Source organism: Carcharhinus amblyrhynchos, chromosome 8 (genome assembly GCF_965287045.1).
Source record: "Carcharhinus amblyrhynchos chromosome 8, sCarAmb.v2.hapA, whole genome shotgun sequence".
In the NCBI taxonomy this organism is placed as follows: domain Eukaryota; kingdom Metazoa; phylum Chordata; class Chondrichthyes; order Carcharhiniformes; family Carcharhinidae; genus Carcharhinus; species Carcharhinus amblyrhynchos.
The window spans coordinates 42,342,107-42,360,675 of NC_137331.1; the positions used below are offsets into that span (position 1 = coordinate 42,342,107).

General features: G+C 44.2%; 1 protein-coding gene across 7 annotated transcripts in view; it reads right to left on the reverse strand.

Annotated features, from left to right (window-relative positions):
* col14a1a (collagen, type XIV, alpha 1a) overlaps nucleotides 1-18,569 on the reverse strand; it is a 209,903-nt gene that overhangs the window by 121,715 nt on the left and 69,619 nt on the right. For all 7 annotated transcript variants that reach the window (XM_080193948.1, XM_080193945.1, XM_080193944.1 and 4 more), the window contains 4 exons: nucleotides 14,383-14,544; nucleotides 11,207-11,326; nucleotides 3,003-3,167; nucleotides 1,342-1,503 (listed from right to left, as the gene is read on the reverse strand). In XM_080193948.1, coding sequence (XP_080050074.1) covers nucleotides 1,342-1,503; nucleotides 3,003-3,167; nucleotides 11,207-11,326; nucleotides 14,383-14,544 — 609 coding nt within the window. The remainder of the gene's footprint in view (nucleotides 1-1,341; nucleotides 1,504-3,002; nucleotides 3,168-11,206; nucleotides 11,327-14,382; nucleotides 14,545-18,569) is intronic.

An 18,569-nucleotide genomic window follows, 5' to 3' on the forward strand; every position in this document is an offset into this window, starting at 1 on the left:
CCTGCCCCTTACTCTAAATACATCAGTAGCATTCAGCAACTTCAAATTGCTGTGGCAACATGTACATTTACATCCATATCGAGCTATGGTTTCTTTCCTCCACAAGCTTGGCCAGGAATCACCCCCGGCTGCTACGTGTTGAGAAGGATCTACAGGGAACTGCTCAACCTGTTTGACTGCATTACGAGAGCACCTTTCCTGGCCTGGAGTGAGACAACCTGGTGTTGTCAGACTTTTTACTGTGAGACTCGAACACAGAGCTCCTGGCTCAGAGGCAGAGATGCTGCCACTGCACCACAAGACCTCCGCAGTCAGTCACCAACACCGATGCAATTTTTTTCCAGAAGATTCTGCCCTGTTGCTCTTCAAATAAATTTGAAAAATAAGACAGATTTTCAACAGCTTCCCAAGATAAAATTTATATGGAGTGTTCTTCTCATATTTACACAAAGCTGTGTCCATGAGAAAAATTGAAAATATATGAATTTCATTTTGAGTCTTATTCCAGAGTTTTCTTGGCATGCCCACCCCGATTCTTGGCAGGGGGAGTGGTGGTGGTGGTGGTGGTGAGGCTCACAGAATGGAATTCTTTGTTGGCCTCAAGTGGGATTTTACGTGACGTAAACATTGAAAAATCCCAGCAATAGAGTCACGGAGATGTACAGCACGGCAACAGGCCCTTCAGCCCAACTTGTTCATGCCAACCATGTTTGTGAAACTGAACTAGCCCCTTTGCCTGATTTTGATCCAATCTTGTCCAACCATGTGCCTGTCTAAATGCACTAATAGAATTCCTACAATGCAGAAGGAGGCCATTTGGCCCATTGAGTCTGCACCAATCACAATTTCACCCAGGCCTTATTCCCGTAATCCCATATATTTACCTTGCTAATTCCCTTGACATTTGGGTCAATTTAGCATGGCCAATCTACCTAACTTGCACATCTTTGGTGTGTGGGAGGAAACCGGAGCTCCCGGAGAAAGACCTATGCAGATGTGGGGAGAATGTGCAAACTCACACAGACAGTGACCCAAGCTGGGAATTGAACCTGGATCCCTTGTGCTCTGAGGCAGTTGTAATATAAATCCTCAGAAATGTATTAAAGCTCAGGGATAGAGAGTAAGTAAAAAGGGGCAGGTGAAAAAGTAGGAAGCTGGGATGAGAGAGGAATTGAATTGGACATTACATGGGCACCGTGTTAACAATCATAATCAGGTGTTAGTTATGAAAAGGGAAGATTGGGCCGAGTTTTTTGAACAGGCATCTCATCAGCCACCCGTGCCTGAGCTTTATGAAATACAATTCTAGAATTATATAAGTGCAGAGGTACCGCTCCCTACCTTTTATTTCTTTATCTTGCTCTTCCACACGTGAACACACCGTCTTAGTCAGACTTTCGATGATTGTGTTCATGATATTAAAGTCAGCCACATTGTAGACGTGCGTCTCGTCTGGCTCGGAGGCAATTGCCTTCAGCTCATTCACATCTGCATTTTTCACACCTGTTGTTCAACAGAAACGACAGCAAATCGGTGGCATTTTAAATGTTCTAGTGATGGAACAAACTCAGTGGAAGTTGCAAGTTACAGATACCCTAGCGAGCTGGCATCAACTCTCCTCTTTCTGCCAGGTGTTTTCCGTTTTCTAAAAGGTCATTGTGCATACTGTAAAAATTCCCAGCAGAATGGGGAATCCTACACCCAGCATCCACTGAGGCAGAGAAAGCCCTCCAGCCCTGGGAATCCGGCCATGATACTAATCCCAGAGATGGAGAGCTTTCTCTGACGCGATGCATGCTGGGTAAACAGCTCCCCCATTCCACAACTGCCTGCTCCTTCCCAAAATCAGCCACTGGCAATCAAGGAGCTGCGTGGCCTGTGCTTTACAAACATAAGTGGGCGACTAGATCATTTGGCCCTTTAAGATTATTCAGACGTTCAACAAAATCGTAGCCAGCCACCTCTCCCAATTCCCACATTGGAATGCATTGGTCAATCGCTCATTCCAATAATTAATTTGCTGAACTCCCGCTACAGCAAGAATACTCTTTCTTGGCTGAGGAGACCAAAACACTTGTGTGTGAATTCACCATCGCCCTGTATCATTGTAGTAAGATTCTGAATACTCTTACACTCCAATCTCTCTGTATCCAAAGCTGACATTATTTGCCTTCCAAATTACTTGCTGCATGTTCACTTTCTGTGATCAATGTACAAGGACATCTGGGTCCCCCTGAATTCAAACATCCCCTGGTCTCTCACCATTCTCAAATATGCAGCTTTTCAAAACAAAAATTTCCTACTAAAGTGGATAAATTCACATTTCACTGAGATGGAATTCATCACCACAGAAAGTGGTTGAGGCCAAAACATTGTCTGATTTCAAGAAGAAATTAGATATAGCTCTTGGGGCTAAAGGGATCAAGGGCTATTGGGGGAAGGGGGGAACAGGATATTGAATTTGATGATCAGCCATGATCAAAGTGAATGGTGCAAAAGCTCGAAGGCCTGAATGGTCTCCTCCTGTTTCTAGCTTCTCTGTGCAAGGGCTGGAATTCTCTGGTTTCACACACTCTACTACTGCTGCAAGCGAGAACAGTGAATTTGGCACTCAGTCAAATCTCCGTTCACAGCCACAGGACAGGTCAACGCAGCTGCAGTACAGGCAAGGTCAGAGAATCCGGCCCAAGAGTTTGGAGATTGCAGGCTTCCTGGAGTTCGTAACTTGCAAGAGTGCATGGTTTTTTGGATTTTTTAACCATGCAATTTTTTTTTGTGTCTCTCAGTAAACGTCTGGGTTTTATTTGGAACATTGAATTCACACAGGTTTCACTCCGTAAAGAGTATTCGCTGTGAGAAATCCTATTATAATCCATAAAATTAACATGTTGGCAAATATAATCATCTCACCCCACTGTTAAAAGTAGCAACCAATTGTACAAATCTGATTAAACATTTCTCAGTGCGTCCAGTTGGTAATTATACCCACACAGGAGACCCACCAATAGCAAAGAGCTCGATGCCAGCATCACGTAAACTTTTAGCCGGAGGAAGGATGTCATCCTGAGATTTCCCATCTGTGATCAAGATTCCAATCTTCGGCACACCAGCTCTGGCCCCAGACTCAGGCTTAAAGCTATTCTCAAGGATAAAAGTTAAAGCAAGACCTACAGAACAGCACAAAGTATACCGTGTGTTAGACTGGCACTCAACAAAATCAAGGATATATGTCAAACATTGAATCAAGTCAAAAGTAGCACAAACCAATTGCTGAGACTGTATTGAGGGATGATCTGGAGATGTCGGCATTGGACTGGGGTGGGCACAGTAAGAAGTCTCAGGTAAAAGTCCAACAGGTTTATTTGGAATCACGAGCTTCCAGGGCGCTGCTCCTTCATCAGGTGAGCCTAACCATTGTCTTGCAATTGTATCTTTGCCTATATATGCCGTGTTTGTGAAACCTGCCTCTCCACTCATCTGATGAAGGAGCGGCGCTCTGAAAGCTCATGATTCCAAATAAACCAGTGGACTTTGACCTGGTGTTTTGAGGTTTCTTACTATTGAGGGATAGAATTGAAAAGGAGTGAAGATTATGTTAAACCTGTGTCAAACTTTAGTTAGACAACATTGGGAGGATTGTGAACATTTCTGGGGTGGGATTCTCCGATCTTGTCTGTGCCTGCCCTGCTGCAAGGGAGAATGAAGAATCTGGCCTTCCAGCCAAAACTCCACTCACTTCCAGCGGCACTGGAGAATCCCAGCCACGAATGATTTTGCATTGGCCTCCGTGTCACAACAGGATATGGAGGAACTGGAAAAAGCACAACAAGGCTTTACAAGGAGGGTACAACCTTCAGGGAAAACTGAGCATGTTAGAAAGGAGGAAATTGAGAAGTGATCTGATAAAGGTCTTTAAAATTAGGAATGGGCGTAGCAGGGTGGACCTAGAGAAGATGTTTCCACTTGCAGGGAATTTAGCCAAAAAAAACATATATCCAAGAAGGAATTCAGAAGAGACTTTTCAAAGCTGCAACTTGCGACCACAGGAAGTGTTTGAGATGTAAAGCATTTAAGGCAAAGTTAGGTAAGTATATGAAAGAGACAGGAATGGAGGGTTACTTTGATAGATGGGATTTGGGAGGGGATGTGTGTAGAACATATGCACTAAGAGGGAACTCTCAGGCTGAATGGTGTGTGTAAGGTGATCTGAGTTTTTGATAAGAGAGGGGATTAAGGGTTATGGGGAGAGGGCGGGAATGTGGAACTGAGCCAAGACAGATCAGCCATGATCTTATTGAATGGCGGGGCAGGCTCAAAGGGCTAGTTGGCCTACTCCTGCTCCTATTTCTTATGTTCTTATGATCAAGGTCCCACCAGATTCTGCCCCTTCTGTCAACAAGGAAAACAAAGGGTGCTGCAAAATGGTAAGATATAAGACCTTCTCTGGTCCTCACTAAAAGGTATTCAGGGTGGAAATGCATTCAGCAGAGATCATGATTAAACAACTTAAGGATTGAAGGACCTGTTATTCTCCACTCGATAACAAGCAGAAAATATTGTACAAAAGAGAGGATTTACTTCCGCAATTGTACCCAACTTTCACCCCAAAGCCAGAGAAATATCACACACTGGAAGAATGGGAACTGAGGCACAGTTAAAGTCAGAACTTTCATTTCTATAGCACCTGTCACAACCTCAGGAGGCCCCAACACTGCAATTAATTTGCACACAGCAAGGTCCCACACACATGAATAAATGACTGGGTCATCTGGTTTGGGGAAGAATGTTGGCCAGGGGATTAGGAGAACTCCCCTATTCTTCTTTAAAAGGTGCTGTTCGATCTTTTGCATCTTTCCAAGAAGATGAATGTGATTTCAGTGTCAGACAGTTCAGTGCACCCTTCAGGGTTGTTCTGACATACTGGACCACATTAAGTGCTCAGGTGCCTGGAGAAGGGTTTGTTTCCTCAGACTTAGCTCCAAAGATAAGAGTATAGCCACAAAACCAACCTTGACTGGTCAGATATTTTGTCCGGAGTTTTTCAAGGGTTACCAATTTTGATGGTGAGTTCAAACAATCTTGGGCTTCTGCCTGAACCTGCTAACAGTCTGAAAGACATGCTGGTTAGGTGAATTGGTCATGCTAAATTCGCCTTCTGTACCTGAACAGGCACTGAAGTGTGGTGATTAGGGGATTTCTACAGTAACTTCAGTGCAGTATTAATGTAAGCCTACTTACGACTAATAAAGAAAATAAAACATTACAGCATTGTGATTACCGGATAAGGCACAGGTCAGGGCAATGGAGAGGTGATGGTCTAATGGTATTATCGCTAAACTATTAATCCAGAAACTCAGCTAATGTTCTGGGAACCTGGGTTCAAATCCCACCATAGCAGATGGTGGAATTCAAATCAATAAAAGAAATCTGGAGTTAAGAATCTACTAATGACCATGAAACCATTGTCAATTGTTGGAAAAACCCACCTGGGGTTCACTAATGTTATTTAGGGAAGGGAATCTGCTGTCCTTACCTGGCCTGGTCAATAAACTTACCTGGTCCCACTTAAAATGACTCCAGAGCCACAGCAATGTGATTGACTCCCAACTGCCCTTGGACAACTAGGGATGAGCAATAAATGTGACACCCATGTCCCACAAATTAATTTTAAAAAATTAACAACTTCCCTGTTCCTACATTCTCTGTTCTCCCAGAATGGAAATTTTCCACAGTGGGATTCAATAAACCATCTCAGACTTGACATAAGGCAGAGGTTCGAGCGACGAGCATCTCAAGTGCTTTGGGTTGAACTGCTTTTCTTTTGAAAAAGAACAAGAATACCTTTTTTCTAACTTACTGAGCAGCCCTGTTGTGACAGCTCCACGCACAAAATGATAACCTCAGGGGAAAGGCACAATCTAGGCTGACCCCTCAGCGCAGTACTGAGGGAGTGCTGCACTTCCAGCAGTGCTGTCTTTCAGATGAGGCATTAAACAGAGATTCCACCTGCTCTCTCAGGCAGATGCCAAATATCCCACAGCACTACTTTCAAGACCTAATTCTCAGGTGTCCTATCCAACACTTCTCCCTCAACCAAGATCAAAGAAGCCATGATGTGGAGTTGCCGGCATTGGACTGGGGTGGGCACAGTAAGAAGTCTCATCACTGGTTAAAGTCCAACAGGCTTATTTGGTAGCACGAGCTTTCAGAGTGTCGCTCCTTCATCAGGTCATCACCTGATGAAGGGGCAGCGCTCCAAAAGCTCGTGTTACAAGATCAGGGAAGGCAGATGACCTGGTCATTATCACATTTCTGTCTGTGGGAGCTTGCTGTGCACCAATTAGCTGCACAGTTTCCACACTACAACACTTTCAAAGCACTGCAAAGCGATTTGGGACATCCTAAGGTCATAAAAGGCCCTATAGCAATGCAGGTCTTTTGTTCTTTTAGTCCAATCTTCAACAAAGAATCTCAACAATGCAAGGCAAAGATATTAACTGGGATTTTATGACCTCACTAAGGTAAGTCTCATAAAATCCTGCCCAAGGCCAATGGAGAATTCCGTTCTGCATTAGGGTGAGATCCGACATCAGGGTGAGATCTTCCGGTTGTTCACATCGGTGGGATCTCCCGGTCCTGCCAACAGCGTGCCTCCCGGTGACATGGGTCACATGCGGTGGATTCAATGGGAAATCCAATTGACAGCAGTGGCATCTCCTGATCTATAAAAATCTCAGCCATAACTTTTATGCCAAAATCCATAAATTACCTGACTCCAGCTAGACTGCTTCAATATTAAATCTGTGAAATTAATTGCTGTCGTTCAAAGCGAAAACAGATTTTATTAATATTCTTTCTTCAGGGAGTATTTAGTATCTCAAGAAAAGGAAGCAAAATAATCCCTCAAAATGTGTAACTTTAATTGAGAGGCTGCTTATATCAGTGTGTTTGACGTGTACCAGAAAATGTCTTGGCAATGGCCCAGATCAGTTCAGGAAATAATTGCCCATGTGAAGAAGCTTTGCTCCTCCTTTGACATTCCTGGTTTTGTTTCTTCATTAAGTCCTGTTTCGAAGGTTAGAACAGACTTGCAGAAAGGTCAAAGTGCTAGGCCAGGCGCGCAGATGATACAAAATGCCATTTTGTAACCTAAGTAGCACTGGTTTGGAGTGTCACTGAGGGCACAGGATAGTGAAGAACCTCATACTGTCTAATACACTTTCTTTACACTGACACCAGGCTAACTGTGTAAAAGCATCCCAAGTCTACAATGCATGAGGCCATTCAGAAAGCAGTTGGCCTGGTGAATGTGCTCCCTCCAAGGCTGTTCTTTTGTGAGTCTTATCATCTTTCAGTTCTACTGACCATTTACTGCAAGGAGGGAATGCCTTTTCCTTGGGGTAGGGTGGTGGTCTCTTTAACCCTTAAATTGCTCTTAATTTGATCTTGCATTCTCACTTCTGTGCAGAGGCTAATCAACCTTCTCTAACAGCAGCGTGAATGTGCAAAGCATTTCAGGGTTCTCCATGAATGGGTATAGCAGGTTAATTGCTGTGTAATGGCATTTCACCATTCTGCCGAGGACTAACTATTTGCAGGAGCATCGTGACAGGAGGAGTCCATTTGGTCGCTCCATCCTGCACTCCTATGCGGTGGTTAACACTGCTGCCTCACAGAGCCAGGAATCCAGGTTCATTTCCTGCTCCGGGTCACAAACTGTGCGGAGTTTGCACATTCTCCCCATGTCTGTGTGGGTTTCCTCCAGGTGCTCTGGTTTCCTCCCACAGTCCAAAAGTTGTGCTGGTTAGGTGCACTGGCCATGCTAAATTCTCCCTCAGTGTACCCGAACAGGTGCCGGAGTGTGGCGACTAGGGGATTTTTACAGTAACTTCATTGCAGTGTTCATTCTTTCCACTTAGAAAGGAAACCAGAACTAGAGGGCACAGCCTCAAAATAAGAAGGGGGGAGGCGCAGTTTAGAACATAGTTGAGGAGGAACTTCTTCTCTCAGAGGGTGGTGAATATCTGGAATTCTCTGCCCATTGAAGTGGTGGAGGCTACCTCGTTGAATATGTTTAAGTCACGGGTAGATAGATTTCTGATCGATAAGGGAATTAGGGGTCATGGGGAGCAGGTGGGTAAGTGGAACTGATCCACTTCAGATCAACCATGATCTTATTGAATGGCGGAGCAGGTTCGAAGGGCTAGATGGCCTACTCCTGCTCCTATTTCTTATGTTCTGATGTTCATGTAAGCCTACTTGTGACACTAATAAATAAAAAAAACTTATGAAGTACTTTCTAAAGTGCAGTCACTGTTGTAATGCGGGAAACATGTCTACCAATTTGCACACAGCAAGATGTGCGGGTTAGGTGGATTGGCCAAGCTAAATTGCCCAATAGTGTCAGGGGATAAGCAGGGTAAATACATGGGGTTATGGGGAGAGGGCATGGATGGGATTGCTGTTGGTGTAGACTCGACGGGCCAAATAGTATCCTTTTGCACTGTAGGGGTCTTATGATTCTAATCAGATCCTGGCTGATTATCCCCTCATCATTCCCTAACCCAACAGTTATCTATCCCTCAGTCTTAAAAATTCCAATTAAGTCCCAGGATCCGCAGCCTACTCCCCCTTTGTGTGAGGAAGTGCTTCCTGGAATCACCTCTGAATGACCTTGCTCTCATTTTAGGTTCCTCTTTCTACTTTAGCAAATCTTTTTATCATCTTGACTAAATCACGCCACAATCTTCTAAACTCCAAGGAATATAAACCATGGAACCTATCCTCATATTCCTCACCAAAGGGAGAACACCAGGTTAAAATCCAACGTGTTTATTTGGTAGCACGAGCTTTCAGAGCGTTGCCCCTTCACCAGGTGAGTTCCCATCAGGCACTCACCTGATGAAGGAGCAGTGCTCTGAAAGCTCACGCTACCAAATAAACCTGTTGGACTTTAACCTGGTGTTGTGAGACTGCTTACTGTGCCTACCCCAGTCCAACGCCAGCAACTCCACATCATGGGGAGAAAGCAGGATTAGGCTATGGAGTTGAACAATCAGTCATGATCATGATGAATGGCGGAGCAGGCTCAAAGGGCTGAATGACCTCCTCCTACTCCTATCTTCTATTTTTCTATATTTCTATAATTAACCCTTTGTTCTGGACAATATACCTGCTGCACACACTCCAATGTCAGTGTATCCTTCCAGAGGTTCAATGTTCACAGCTAAACACAGTTACTTCTAATTCATTCAACTTGAAAAATTAACCCCGTTTCTCTCTCTCTTTCTCTCTCCACAGATGCCGCTGGACCTGCTGAGCTTTTCCAGCATTCTCTCTTTTCAATGCAGATAGAGCCTGACCAAGAACATTGTGGCTTAACAAGTTGTGCAATGACCTTCATAGAATCCCTACAGTACAGAAGGAGGCCATTCAGCCCATTGAATCTGTACCAACCACAATCCCATCCAGTCCCTATTCCTGCAACCCCACATATTTACCTTGCTAATCCCCTTGACACTAGGGTCAATTTATCATGGCCAATCACCCCAACCTGCACATCTTTGGACTGTGGGAGGAAACCGGAGAACTCGGAGGAAACCCACACAGACACAGGGGAGAACGTGCAAACTCAATCACAATAACGACACCGAATATTCAACAATCTGCCTCTGAGCCTGCACAGTGAGTTACCAGTTACATAACTGGCAGGTAATTTCATTGAACCCAACGTTTGCCCAGTCTCCAGAATAGATGACAATCTTCAGCGCAGCAAATATATCCTTTTTCACTGTTTCATTTAATGTATCAATGTTGCAGACACTGCAACTTCATTGACTGCTAACAAGGACATCTTGCATTTATATAGCACCTGTGCCATCGTGATAACATCCCAAGGCTTCACAAGATCATTATACTTCGGAATTTTTATCCAAGACACACAACAATACATTTGGGCTGATGCCGAAAAGCTTGGTCAGGGAGTAAGTCTTAAGGAATGCCTTAAAGGTGGATAGGGGTGACCTGGGCTTTAGGAAAGGGATTCTGGGTTCTAGTGCCACAGCAGCTAAAGGCAACAACTGCCGCTGGTGAAGTGATGGAAATCAGGAATATGGAAGGGCTCGGAATTGGAGGAATTTGGAGACATCTGCGTGACTCATGCTTGAATTAACAAGGCTAAATTCAACCGAACAGCAACCCTTTATTTTAACCAGGACAATAGCAAGTTGACCCTGAAATGCAGGGCACCTACTTCTGCTATCTATGGATCTTTACAACAATCTCTGCAGCTCACTGAAAGCTTGTATCTGTGGGCTGTTAAATTTCTCAGGAATCCATTATGTCATTTTGTTCAGCTCCGTCTTTGTTCCAAATGAATAGCTCTCTCATTCGTTGCTGCTTTCACTATCAGAGAAAGGGAAGATGTGCGTTTATATAGCGCCTTCCGTGATATCAGGATGTCCCAAAGCACTTCACCATGGCACGATGGTGCAATGGTTAGCATAGCTACCTCACAGTGCCAGGGACCCAGGTTCGATTCCCGTCTTGGATCACTGTCTGTGTGGAGTTTGCACGCTCTCCCCGTGTCTGCATGGGTTTCCTCCCACAGTCTGAAAGACGTGCTGGTTAGATGTATTGGCTGTGCTAAATTCTCCTCCAGTGTACCTGCGTGCTCCAGAATGTGGCAACTAGAGGATTTTCACAGTAACTTCATTGCAGTGTTAATGTACGCCTACTTGTGATACTAATAAATAAAAAAACTTATGAAATACTTTCTGAAGCACAGTAATGGAGGAAACACATCTACCAATCTGTACACAGCAAGCTCCCTCGACGATCAAAGAGATAAGTGAACAGATGAGCTGTTTTTGGTGATGTTGGTTGAGGGAGAAATATTTAAGTTAAAGTTTATTTATTAGTGTCACAAGTAGGCTCACAATATTACTGTAATGTGAAAATATTGGCCGGGAGACTGGGGTGAACTCTCCTGCACTTCATCAAAATAGTGGATGTGGGATCTTTCACATCCTACCCAGAGGGAACCTGAAAGATGGCACCTCTGACAGTGCAGCACTCCCTCGGTACCATACTGGGAATGTCCACATAGATATTCTGCGCATGTCTCTGATGCTGGCTGATTTGAACTGTAGTATTTTTTGGTGTTTATATATACATTTTTAACAAGGTATTTAACAACTAACAATACCTGTCAGCGTGTTTCCGCCCTTATATGGGAGATTTCTGGCGGCATCCAGCACTGCTTCCTTTGTGCTGTACTGGTTCAGATGCCATTCTATCCTTGGGTCTCCGCTGTACTGTGCCAATCCTGAAATGAAGGGATCACAAATTCAAACAAAAAAGGCAGGTATTTATGGGGTACAGAACTAGTCTGTGACACCCTCGAATAAATGCAATTGGGCATCCGATAAACATGGTAAACATTCAGCATTTTCAACATAAAACAATACTGTTTTTAAAAAAATCTTTAATTTGCCTGTTTAACTTATCTCAATTAAACAGGTATTAGTTATGTAATATTATCCAATTACATTTACACAAGCATAACCTTGTATAAAACATATCTGGGTGCCAGCATGAATCATTTCCCAATATCGCAATGGTCAAAAAGGTTAAATATTCCCTTATTGTTAAATATATTTTGCTTTTAGTATTTCTTTTCTCTTGAAATAAAGTCCAGAAATGTATTCAAGCACAAACAAAAATGTCAGTGTCTTTTTATGAATTTTTAAAACATCTTTGCCTCTCACTGGCTGTTGCCATTCTTATTACTCTAACTTATTATCAGTGAGTTACTTGACTGCAGTTATCAACACAATAGAAGCCAATCCAATCCTTAACTCGTACTGACACTCATATTTATACGATACCAGGCATCGGTGGGGTCGCACCTGGAGTATTGTGCACAGTTTTGGGCCCTGTATTTGAGAAAAGATATAGTGGCATTGGAGGAAGTTCAGACGAGGTTCACTAGATTGATTCCAGAGGTGAGGGGTTTGTCATATGAAGAGAGATTGAATAGGTTAGGCCGATACTGTCTGGAATTTAGAAGAATGAGGAGAGATCAAATTGAGGTATACAAGATGATGAAAGGTATGGGTAAAGTAGACGTGGAGCGAGTGCTTCCTCTTGTGGGGCATTCTAGGATGAGAGATCATAGTCTTAGGATAAGGGGCAGCACATTTAAAACAGAGTTGAGCAGAAACTACTTCTTCCAAAGGGTTGTGAATCTGTGGAATTTGCTACCCTAAAGTGTGGTGGTTGCTGGGGCAATGAGTAAATTTAAGGAGGAGTTAGACAGATTTTTAATTGGTAATGGGTTGAACGGCTATGGGGAGAAGGCAGGGAAATGGGGATGAGGAGCGTATCAGCCATGATCGAATGGCAGAGCGGACTCGATGGGCCGAATGGCCTAATTCTGCTCCTATCTTAGGAACTTATGACGTATTCTGACACCTTCTTAACAGATATAACTGGGTACAACCGGCAGTAATAACTGCAAACTGTTCCTAGTTTAGTGAGCTCATTTTTGCCTTAACAGAGGCTGGTTAACTGCAGGACGAGGGACTTCAGTTAATGCAGAGAAGGCTGGAGCTGGGATTGTTCTTCTTAGGGCAGAGAAGGCAAAGGGGAAATTTAAGGGAGGTGTTCAACATTGTTAATGTTTTTGATAGGGTAAATAAGAAGAAGCTGTTTCCACTGGCAGGAGATCAGTGACCAGAGTTCACACATTTAAACTACTTGGCAAATGAGCCAGAGGGGGAGAGAAGGGCCAGAATTTTCCAGCCATTCATGCCAGCGGGATTCTCTGTTCACGCTGCAGTGAACAGAGATTTGGCCAAACAGTTTTAAAACAATTTTTTGCCCAGCTAGTTGTTGTAATCTGAAAAGTGCTGCCTTAAAGAGCAATGGAAGCAGAATCAGTAATAACTCACAAGAGGGAACCAGATAAATATTCAAAGTGGAGAAATCTGCAAGGTTATTGGAAAACAGTAAAGGAAGTGGGATTAAATGGATGGCACAGTGGTTAGTGCTGCTACCTCGCAGCGCCAGGGATCCGGGTTCAATTCCCGGCTTGGATCACTGTCTGTGTGGAGTTTGCACATTCCCCCTGTTTTGCCTGGATTTCCTCCCACATTCCAAAGATGTACAGACTAGGTGCATTGGTTATGCTAAATTGCCCCTTAGTGTCCTGGGATGCGTAGGTTAGAGAGATTAGCGGAGTAAATATGTGGGGTGTGGGCGGAATTGTTGGTGGTGCAGACACGATGGGCCAAATGGCCTTCTCCTGCACTGTAGGGATTCTGTGCTCCTCTTTCAAAGAACTAGCACAGACACTTCCTTCTGTGCTGTATGACTCTGTGAAATCATGTATCACTTCAAGTGTTACAACTTTTTAATCAGAAGATAAAACCAATATAGTGCACAGACCCAGTGAGCTAGAAGACAGATGTGTTGGTTAACTGGAGTGCTGGAACCTTCCTGTTCCAATCAGTTTCAGTCTGACCAGGGTTCCAATAGGACAGGGGGTGGACTCATGCTGCTTTGGGAGGTGGTTGTAAAGGCTGCCTGTTCAACAGTGCCTTTTAATATGTTTGCCTCTGTGAGATCCATTATAAAATCCTGCTCTCTCAATAGTCCCCTTTCTAGTGTACCACCCTCATTCAGGTGGTCCTGGAGGCCTCACTCTCTCCGAATTCCTGCCTATTCAGATGGGCATTCGGCCTGGCACTTTGCCCACTTCATTGCAGTCAAGACCAGAACAGATTGAGAGCTCTCCTTCCTGTCTCGCACTCACACCCCACTAACCCGAAACAAAAACCCACCCGAACCACTGGGAAGGGGAGGAATGAGGGTCAAGTGTGAGAAAATGACATCAATCTTAACAAATAACAAAAGCCCTGCAACAAATATTTTGGGGTAGAAATTCGACTGGGGGGGACATCGTATAATCTTTGGAGCGTTGGAAACCGGAGCACCCAGAGGAAACCCACGCAGACTCGGGGAGAACGTGCAAACTCCACACCAACTCCACACCCGAGGCACCATAAGGCAGCAGTGCTAACCACTGTGCCACCATGCCATTGAGATACTTCACAGCTTTCAGTAGTGTTCAAGATGATCTAAACTTTCCCTGAGAAACAGCTGAGACAAACAAGCTTCAAGAGCAGTAAATGGGGTCAGGAGCATTCAGTTCGGGCTGGACTGGGGAAATGGAGGGGGCAGTATGGGCAATGATGGGTTGAGTGGCCTCTATTCATCCTGTAACCCCGCTGATTCAGAGTGAATCCCGCGCATCTTTAAGACACAGAGAAAGCAATCTTATCCCGCTATGTTCACACCGAGGCAGGAAGGTAGACTCACCTATTCTTGTTTTGTCAGAATCTACATTGAAAGCACTAACCAAGTTCTCCAAAAACAGCCGGACAAGGCGGAAATTAAGTCGGCCTATGCTCCAGGAACCATCTACAAGGACCACGATGTCTGCGATGGCCGGAGACTTGCACGTGAACTGGGAGCCTGCAACTGAAACATTGGAAACATTAAACCTGTGGCCATTTCAACAATCAACATTACACAAGGTGACAGCATGGATTAATCGTTAAAGTGCCCCTTGCCTGAGATATTAACCCCATGATGTGCAGATGAGCAGAATAATCCAAACATCTATTAACCAGTCAGTGTAGAAGGCAGAGAGGAACTTATTCTGAAGCTAAGCCACACAAATAATTGGCAATCACTTTCAGAATTTTGTGCTTCATTTAGTTTCAGCAATATAGCAATGATTATGACCTAGGATTCAAACAATGGACAACAGGAGAACCACCTCATCTCGGAGGTATAGAATAAATAAAACTTTATTTCAACGTCATCACAAAAGACAGAAGCAGTTTTGCAATACAGAATAATTCATAGAGATAGTACTAACATATAACAGCTAACAAACAAACCTGGAGGTATGTTATTTACTGTTCACATCAAAAACCCTTAAAATACTGACAACAAAGCAATTTCAACAGTAAAACAATGGTGTGTCAACTCCACCATGACACCAGTAATGATGCTGCGAGATCATATCCGACATAATCAAGAACTCTAAGTGACTGGTGCATGACAATCACCAGATATTGCATGGTCTTTGCAACCAGGTACTTTGCATTCTCTTTTCAAGCATCACATAAATCTCCAGAATGCTTTCTCATTTCCTTGCTGAGGCAGATGTACATTCTCAAATTCCCATTTAACTGAGATCATTCCTTCTCAAACATTATATCCCCCCCTTCCCCCACCCCCAGCTGAGATCTGATGCAGAACATTGCACAGAAACTAAGCCACATCGTGTGGTGTGTAACACCGCTTCATTCGTTCACCCTGCGGCCACTTCAAACACCAGACATCCTGCATCATCACCAATCTGTCGCAGAGAGAGGGGCTGTTTCTGATGTTTCTAATCCTCAGTCCACCAGTGCAGTCTAATTGGGTTTAGTTTTCTCTCTCTCTCTCTCTCTCTCTATCTACAGAATCCTAAAGGCAGTGGAAGGAGATCTGAAAAAAGAATGCAATGAATATGATAAACGTCAAGTTCTGCATTAGCTGAGAAATATATTCCAAATATAACAAGATGACCCAGCACGGCGGAGTTCACAAGGTTAGCATAAATCGTACTTCTGGTCCAATGGAATAGACTAAGGAGGCCATTCAGCCCTTTGAGCCTGTTCCAGCATTCTAGTGAATCTGTGGGAGTTCTGTATTCTCGGCTCAGGATTCCCACACTGGGATTGTTCTCAAATAATTGTTGTAGCTTTGTAGTTCTTATGTTAAAAGGGAGATTGAAACTGTCATAGTGAATATGCGGGTGACATATTGAGACATTTGCACAATAGAACTGTCACTGGTAATAAATCCATTAAGAAGTCTTACAACACCAGGTTAAAGTCCAACAGGTTTATTTAGTAGCAAACACCACTAGCTTTTGGAACGCTGCTCTGAAAGCTAATGGCACTTGCTACCAAATAAATCTGTTGGACTTTAACCTGGTGTTGTGAGACTTCTTATTGTGTTTACCCCAGTTCAACACTGGCATCTCCACATCAATAAATCCACTAAACCAGACAATGGCAGTAAACAGTTACCTCCAGTCCTGACAGCATTGGATGGCACACAGTGGCACATATATCAAGGCACCTTCCAAACAGCATTGTGGGTGTACCTACACCACACGGACCACAGCAGTTCAAGAAGGCAGCTTCAAGAAGGCACCACCACCTTCTCAACAGTAATTAGGGCTGGGCAATTTATTTATTGATTAGTGTCACAAGTAGTTTGCATTAACACTGCAATGAAGTTACTGTGAAAATCTCCTAGTTGCTACACTCCAGGTTCAGGCAAACTGAGGGAGACTTTAGCACGGCCAATGCACCTAACCAGCACGCCTTTTAGACTGTGGGAGGAAACCAAACCATCTGGAGGAAATCCACACAGACACAGGGAGAATCTGCAGACTCCACACAGACAGTGACCTAAGCCAGGAATCGAACCCAGGTCCCCGACACTGTGAGGCAGCAGTGCTAATCACTGTGCCCATCTCTGAGAACAATCCCAGACCAGCCCACTCCACATTCCCACTAGTTTTAATTTTCCATGCTAAGTTTAAACGTTGCAAAATTAGTATGTTTTTAAATACAGAAATAATTCCATGACGCATAACAGCAGGTCCAACGTGACATGGAACTTCAACAAGAATCTCACAAACTGCCAAAGCATTACAAAGAGAACATACTTTCTCCAGCAAGGAACACACACCAAAATAAATAGATCAATATAAACAGCAGGAAAATGTAAAGAATGAACTGCCTAAAATGGATTCAACGGGGATGTTCCAGAGGGAATTGGATAAAGGATTTGCAGGATTAGGGAGAAAGAGTGGTTATGTGGTATCAGAGAGCCAGCAAAGGTATAATAGGTCAAACGGCCTCATTGAAGCTGCATGATTCCAACTGTCAGGAATTCAATTCCCTGCGTGCATCCCATAATTTCAACTCAGTGGTGACCCAAGGTGTTGATGCAGTGTATGTGGTTGGGGTTTGGAAGAGTGCGATGGAGACAGTTTCGATCCCAGCTTTCGAAAGGGAATTGGATAAACACCTGGAGAGGAAATATCTTGCAGGGTCACAGGGACAAGATGGGAAAGTGAAACTAAAGCCAGCACAGACAAAGCGGGCTGAATGGCCTCACCCTGTGCTGTAACTATTCTGCAATTCTATCATATGAAAAGCACGTGATTCAAGAAAAATTTGTCCATCGCACGGAATTCAATCTGAGTTCATATGACGTCACTCGGGTCAAATAGTTCCCTCATTATCATAATTAATCTGAAGTCTGCAGCAGAGGAGAAACAAAAGCATCTAAATTGCAACAACAATTTAAATAATATCGTACTCATCAATTTTTTGAGCCGAACATATGAACCATGAGCAGGAGAAGGCTACTCTGCCCCTTGCGCCTGCTCTGCCATTCAATAAGATCATGGCTGATCTCTCTGTAACCTCAGATCGACCCCCGATAATCTTTTGCCCCCTCGTTATTCGAGAATCCATTTACTCTGCTTTGGAAACACGCAAAGGCCGGAATGCTCCCGACCCCTTGCCAGCATGTTCAATGGTGAGCGTAAGGGAAGAATTCAGCAGGAGGCCCAAAAATTAGTTTTACGCCAGGATGGATTTAGACTGGAATGTTCCGCAGGTGAGTGTGTGAACAAAGTCTGGGGCTGTCTCCGATGTTCAGGATGGAAGTTGCCAGCAAACCTGGAACACCACCACAGCAGATGATCCAGGATCTACAAATGGACAACCACGCACCACCGCCACCCCCCCCACCCCCCGCACCAAGATCGGCATCCCAGAGGGACTCCATCTTTCAGCCTCAGAACGTTTCCGGAGATCCACTTTTGTTCAATATTTAAATTGAAATTTCACAACTCAGTGCTCCGGCTCTGAGCATTGTGACTCAGAGTGGTTGCACCCTGAACAAGAGGCTGCGGGTTCAAGTCCCGCTCCAGACACTGGAGCACAGAATACAGATTAATATTTCAGTGCAGTACTGAAGGAATGCTGCACCATCAGAATAAAAATAAAGTTTATTTATTAGTCACAAGTCTGCTTACATTAACACTGCAATGAAGTTACTGTGAAAATCCCCCAGTCACCACACTCTGGCACCTGTCCGGGTACACTGAGGGTGAACTTAGCATGGCCAGTGCACCCTCACCAGAACATCTTTCGGACTGTGGGAGGAGCCGGAGCACCTGGAGGAAACCCACGCATACATAGGGAGAACATGCAGACTCTGCACGGACAGTAACCCAAGCCGGGAATCGAACCTGAGTCCTTGGCACTGTGAGGCAGAAGTGCTAACCACTGTGCCACTTTTTGATTGTGATGTCAAACCCAGGACCCTCCTATTCTCTCTCGTGTGGATGTAAATGATCACGTGACACTGCTTTGAGGAAGAGTGGAGTCCTCCCCAATGTCCTGGCTGTAACGACCTCAATC